Source organism: Sander vitreus, chromosome 11 (assembly GCF_031162955.1).
Source record: "Sander vitreus isolate 19-12246 chromosome 11, sanVit1, whole genome shotgun sequence".
Classification (NCBI taxonomy): domain Eukaryota; kingdom Metazoa; phylum Chordata; class Actinopteri; order Perciformes; family Percidae; genus Sander; species Sander vitreus.
This window is the reverse complement of record NC_135865.1, coordinates 19,908,323-19,914,322: the sequence shown is the minus strand read 5'-3', so window position 1 is coordinate 19,914,322 and position 6,000 is coordinate 19,908,323. Positions and strand designations below refer to the sequence as shown.

The following is a 6,000-nucleotide window of genomic DNA, read 5'->3' as shown; positions in this document are numbered from 1 at the left end:
GGCGGAGTAGGATATGAGTTGTTCGGCTTGAAGTAGGCCTAGTTCAAGTCAAAAAAGAGAAAAAGAAGAAAAGAAAGGCTAATACTTTTGTTTTAAATACCTTCAAATTTCGAAATCAAACACACTTTGCCTAAACAGTGCCTGATGAACTGACTCACTTGAACACTTTGCTGGTTTCCCTATGCTGTAGCAGCCTATTATAAGAATTATAAACCGACCGTCAGTGATGTCATAGTGACGGGGTTTCCAGAATCTTTTTTTGTTCTATTTTTGGACTTATTTTTAAAATCAATTTGTTTTCACTGTGACAGTAGTCTTTTTTCATTTTAACAGTGTCCAAAAAACACAGGATAATATTTCCAGTGATTTATGTTAGTGTAACAGTAAGATAGGGCTATCAAAAAGGTTGGGTCAACACTTATCAAATCTTGGGTGGTATTTATCGCTCACTGACATTACTCATACACCTAGTAGGCTACTAGGCTACATGGTTTCTACACCTGGAGGTTGGGACCCCCAAATGCCCCCCGGGTAAATCTGAGAGGTCACAAGATAATGATAATGAGATCAGAAAGGGGGGGGGAATATTCCACAAAATGTAGGCTATTTTAGTTGACTTTCTTTCTGTCTTTTCATAAAAATGTTTTTATTTGGAATACTGGATACTTTCACCTCTTCGGGGCTCTGAAAATCCTTCACATCAAACAATCTGAGAAGCAAAAATAATTGTTGATCTGCTGAAAATTCATGTTCACAGTAGTTAGGCCATAACCTGTGGTGAGGGGTCCCAAATACACATTGCTCCTGACATCTCCAGGTTCCCACTAAGTACAGTGCACACAGAGACCAAGAAACACAGGCAGTACTCCTATGGTGTACTACTTGGATTCCATATGAGTACAATATAAACTAAAATAAAGTCTTAAAACTAGATTTGAACACGGGGCATTTCTGAAAGATAGGGCCACAAGATGAGGTAATATTATATCTGATATACATTTAAGTAGTCAATAGTCAGATTTAGCAGCAACTCTAAGTCATTCTTCTAAAAACACATTTATTTCTCCCAAAGGGCAAAGGCTAATCTTTAAGCAGTATTTACATTATACAGAACAAGTTCAATATCTGTACAATTCCCTAGGATCCCTAGAAAAAAAAGTCAAACCGCAAAGTGGTCAAACAATAAAGAGGACAAAAAAGGCAAACAAAATTCAAACTGACATAAAAGATGAGTTTCCTGCCACAAGCTTCACTTCGGGACAAAAAACACCAGGCTAAGCATGTGTCAGGGAGAGACAGAACAAAATAACATTATGAAATGCTTATATAATGGTGTGGTTCAAGTTCAGACATGTCCAAGGCCTTTGTGACCATTAACATCATTAAAAGTATACCATTTATGTAGCATTGGACAGCGGAACATTAAATTATTGTAAACAGAGGGAGAGGACTTGTCTCCACTTGTCTTCCAGCCATGCTGAACGCTGCCAAAGACACTGATGATGGATGTTGAGGTGATGGACACACCAAGGGTTAAGTGTGTAATCTCCTCACCAGCTTGCTTGGTGTTTAGAGGAATGTTATCGTGGGATAGATGGTCGAGCCTGTTCAGCATCACGTCGCAGTGGTTCCTGTCTTTTCACCAGAGGGGCAGTAAGGACACTCCACTTAAGGCAAACACACACACACCCATCTCAAACAAGCACACAATTGCCTGCTTAGAGATTCACTCTTGTCCTTAGTCACACAACCAACCTTAAATTACGTGTGTGATTGTGCGCATTTCACAGACAGCGCAAGCAAGTCCACACATATACAGTACATGCTCTCTCTTTTGAAAGCTTCGGATGGAAATGTTGCACAAGATCCTCAGAGGTTTGTCTCATCCCACGTTGAGTCATTCATGCTCTTTAACACCCTCCTCACAACCTTTTCCAGATCCTTCCGTGCTTTCTGCTCCTCCTCCAGCGACCTCTTCATCTTCTTATTATCCTGTGAGGTAAAACAATCTTATCATTCATGTAATTAGCCAAAGAAATGTGAAACATCTAATGTTTCAAACTTCTCATGTGCGAGATGGCGAACAGAAAATGCCCATTTCACTAAATTCTAAGATCTGAGAGTCATATATTAGATACATCACACCATCATGTTCTTTCATAAAACATCCTATTCATATACAGTCACCTGTTTCAGCTCTTGAACCTCATCCCTCAGGGCGTATACCACATCCACCAGGCTCCTATAAGATGATAAAAATGCACAGGTCAGCACATCAGTGATGAACACAGGGCTGGTTATTAGATATGTTAAATTTTTTCCCCCCCCAAGTCTATCTTAAAACAACACTCACAGAACAAGGGCGGTGGATTTTGTCTCCCCATCACTTACATTTGATTCACATTAGGAATGGATCACTTCCAAGCCAGTATGGATGAGAGGAACAATTACATCAACCCAAATCTGTTTCATTGCATATATGCGCCTGTGAGTGTTGTTTTAAGACACACTTATTAAAAAGATGTGGTCCTTTTAGCTCAGAGTAACAGCATAAAACAAAAGCAGTTGGTTTACCAATAATTACGACATCAAGAGCAGCAGCAGACATTGCAACTTTTTACTTGAAGGATGGTCTGGCGATATTCTATATTTTTATTGCTGATTGATATCAAAAGAGCATATCCAAGAATAATTGAGCCTACTAACAAGCTCTCAAAGCCTGAAACAGCGTATTCCTGTGTAATAGATGTCCACTGTTATTAAAAATACATCAATGAGCCACACTCTTGCACTCAATGTTCCTTCGTTACGATCAACATGGGCTCTGTAGTTGCTTCTGCTATTGAAGATACTCACTAGAGCACCACGTGTATTAATCCGCAGCTGAAAATAGCCCCAAACAAATGCACTATTAACTCCTGTTTGAGTAATGTTTGCAACAATATACAGTGTCCAGCTGTTTTATAAAATTACTGAGCATTTTTTTTTTTTAAAGATTTAAGTCTTCAGTAGGAACAAATGGGCTTCGGGCATTGTTGGTTTTGGCCTACATGGGTTTTACAATATGTCAATACAGTGATTCACGGCAAAGGTGAAGTGTAAGAGATGTATCTATTATCCTACTTTTCTTCTGCTGTACTTTGTCCGTTGCGACTGGGATCCTCCACCAGGATTTTCTTCTCACCGGGGATGATCACATGCAGCCCTGTTTCCCTTCGCGGTCCTGTTTCAAAACAGAAGTGCACTCAAAAATCGGTACTTTGCTTTGTCTCACCTTGTAGTAAGATGAGACGGTACAGAACTTTTTTTATTGAAACGAGTGACAGAATCGAAGAGAACCAAGCACAGACCAAAATTGGCAGTAGTAGTGTGTTAGTCATACAAGACAAGAGATCAGGAAAGTAAAGGGAAATGAGAGGCTGTGGAGATATACACAGAAAACACATGCTAATCCATTCATTCATGTAACAATTCTCTCAATCTGAAATTAATGAGAACTCCACCATCTTCCCCAAAAGACAACAAACACCAAACACAATCAGATTTGCTGTTCTCACAAATCACCAGAATGCCAGTGTCTACCAAATGACAGATTTATTCAAAACTCATAATACAGCGTTTTGGGACTTGAACACTTCAGCAGAGTACAACAAATACACTGAAGGCGCTGTTTGCAGATAAGACATGGTCACATGTGTGAACTGAATACAGCATTAGGGCACACAGAGGACAACGTTGGTCAAAGACAATTGGTCTCTTTTCACCCTGCCTGTCCCACAGTTTGTCTTTTTAAACCACAGAATACACCTGTCACAAAGTATAGCACATGATATAAGGACAGCGATATTCTTAGCTCAAATATTCATAGAAGGTAGAATGGATTTATATTTTCTTGCTCCATAACAACTAGTATTTACAGAAAGGGAGACTATGTGCTCTTAGATTTCAAGTTCACTCTGACAGTATTCTGCGGTTGAATGAATAGTTCATATAGAAATGTTCCTGTATAATCACAGCCTCTTGTGTCTTCTTCTTTTTTTTTTTTTTACCCTCAATGCTTTTACACTACGAATGAGCATTTACTTTACAGTAACACTGAATACTCAAGTCTACCTTTAGAACTATATCATACATACTCTAGATAGACGACAAAAAGTACAGAATTTAACAGATTCTATCCCCCACCCCACTGGCCTGTTACATGATTGTGCAAAATAATTCAAACACTTCATGTTATAATTTTTTTTAGTGTAAACTTTGATACAGAGCAATATGATTGTAAAAAAGAAAACAAATAATTCTTCCAGGGATCATTTTGTAAACATTGACATACAGAATAAAACATAAATTAAAAAAACACCTGTATACAAAATAATGAATACAATAAAGAAATCAGAAACAGTAAATAGTACTGTAACATGGACCGATATATTCCGTATGTTAACCACATTGCTTGCTGTAAGAGGGGATAAGACTCTACTGTAAGTGGATTCCAACCTGTACTTTTAATACCATCACTGGAAAAATACTTCTTCATAAAAATAGTCATTAATGCAAGAGATAGCATGGGAAACCTCGCAAGCCAGACAACACAAAGGTATGTCTGGCTTATGAGGCCTTAGCATAGATGCTAGTTGTGTGGATAGTTTGTTTTTGACATTACGCTAACCTGGTCAAAATTGTCAGAGTCTGGTTACAGCTACGACTTAAAGAAAGAGTTCAACATTTTGGGAAATAGGCTTATTCGCTTATTTGTCGAGGATTTGATGAGAAGATAGATACCACTCTCATGTCTGTACAGTGAATATGAAGCTACAGTTAGCAGCTGGATAGCTTAGCTTAGCATATATTAGCGTAAACACTGGAAACAGAGGAGCCCAGCTTCTTCTAAGTAATGAGTTGTTTGCTGTTCTCTTGGAACTATAAGATTTACACATAAAATTAGATTACGCTTTTTGCTTTCTTTCCATTAGTAAGACAAAAAAAAAATCAATATCAATCATGTTTGTGTGTTAGGTATAGAGCTGGAGTAGGAACATGTTTTGCCTAGCTTAGCATTAAGCCTGGAAATGGGGAAACAGTTTGCCTAGTTCTGTCCAAAGGTTGAAAAAAATCCATGTACGAGCACCTCTTAAGCTCACTAATTAACATATTATATCTTGTTTGTTTATTTTAGTTAAATAGTGAGCTTTAGAGGTGCTGGTAGATGGACTTTGTTACCTTTGAACACGGCCAGGCTATCCGTTTCCCCCTGCTTCCAGTCTGTATGCTATAAACTGCTGTTAGCTAAACTAAGCTAACCTACTCCTGGCTCCAGCTTAATTTTGAACAGACATATCTGAGAGTGGTGTCGATCTTCTTACCTAACTCTCAATAAAAAAGTGAATATGCGCAGTTCCCAAAATGTCGAACTATTCCTTTAACTAGCAGGAGACATTAAACAAAGGCATTTGATTTTATTTACAGCTGTGTAAGGCTGTTAACAGTTTATTGGTGTCAGGCTGGTATGCTATGCCTGGTTAAAATGAAGCTTTTTATTTTGTTAACCCTAACTTGAGGTTTAAAACTAAATATAAATGTAACCCTGTAGAACCACTGACAGACAGCAACATTACTGGATGGAAGATCAGGCTTTAAAGGATGATGCTTCGGAGACTACACAATACAGTAAATCATTAAAATTAATGACTTAAAGGGTCAGTTTGCCAAAAATAGAAGAAAAAAAAAACACATTTTCTCATTTAACTCTATACATAGTATCTAGTGACACAGAAAGTTTTCCAGGTTACTGACTTTGATATTTCTGCTTACACAACTTTACATGAATTTAGTTCATGGTGCTCACAGGATTGAAAAAATAAACTTATAAAACGATGTGTCTGTAAACCTGTGAACAGTATCATAGTGACAAATTCTGCAGTAGGAAGTAGTTGACAGTGCGTTCTTTGGATTATCCAGAGTAATGGGTACACTAAATCCTGGAAAGATAGATTGGTGGGT

The 6,000-nt window shown here is 38.0% G+C and overlaps 1 protein-coding gene across 4 annotated transcripts in view; it reads right to left on the bottom strand.

The window, feature by feature from the left end:
• Positions 1-1,037: 1,037 nt before the first annotated feature.
• The window catches only part of arhgef7a (Rho guanine nucleotide exchange factor (GEF) 7a), a 31,325-nt gene continuing 26,362 nt past the window's right edge, over positions 1,038-6,000 (bottom strand). For all 4 annotated transcript variants that reach the window (XM_078262213.1, XM_078262210.1, XM_078262212.1 and 1 more), the window contains 3 exons: positions 3,124-3,223; positions 2,188-2,242; positions 1,038-1,992 (listed from right to left, as the gene is read on the bottom strand). In XM_078262213.1, coding sequence (XP_078118339.1) covers positions 1,870-1,992; positions 2,188-2,242; positions 3,124-3,223 — 278 coding nt within the window. In that variant the 3' untranslated portion in view covers positions 1,038-1,869. The remainder of the gene's footprint in view (positions 1,993-2,187; positions 2,243-3,123; positions 3,224-6,000) is intronic.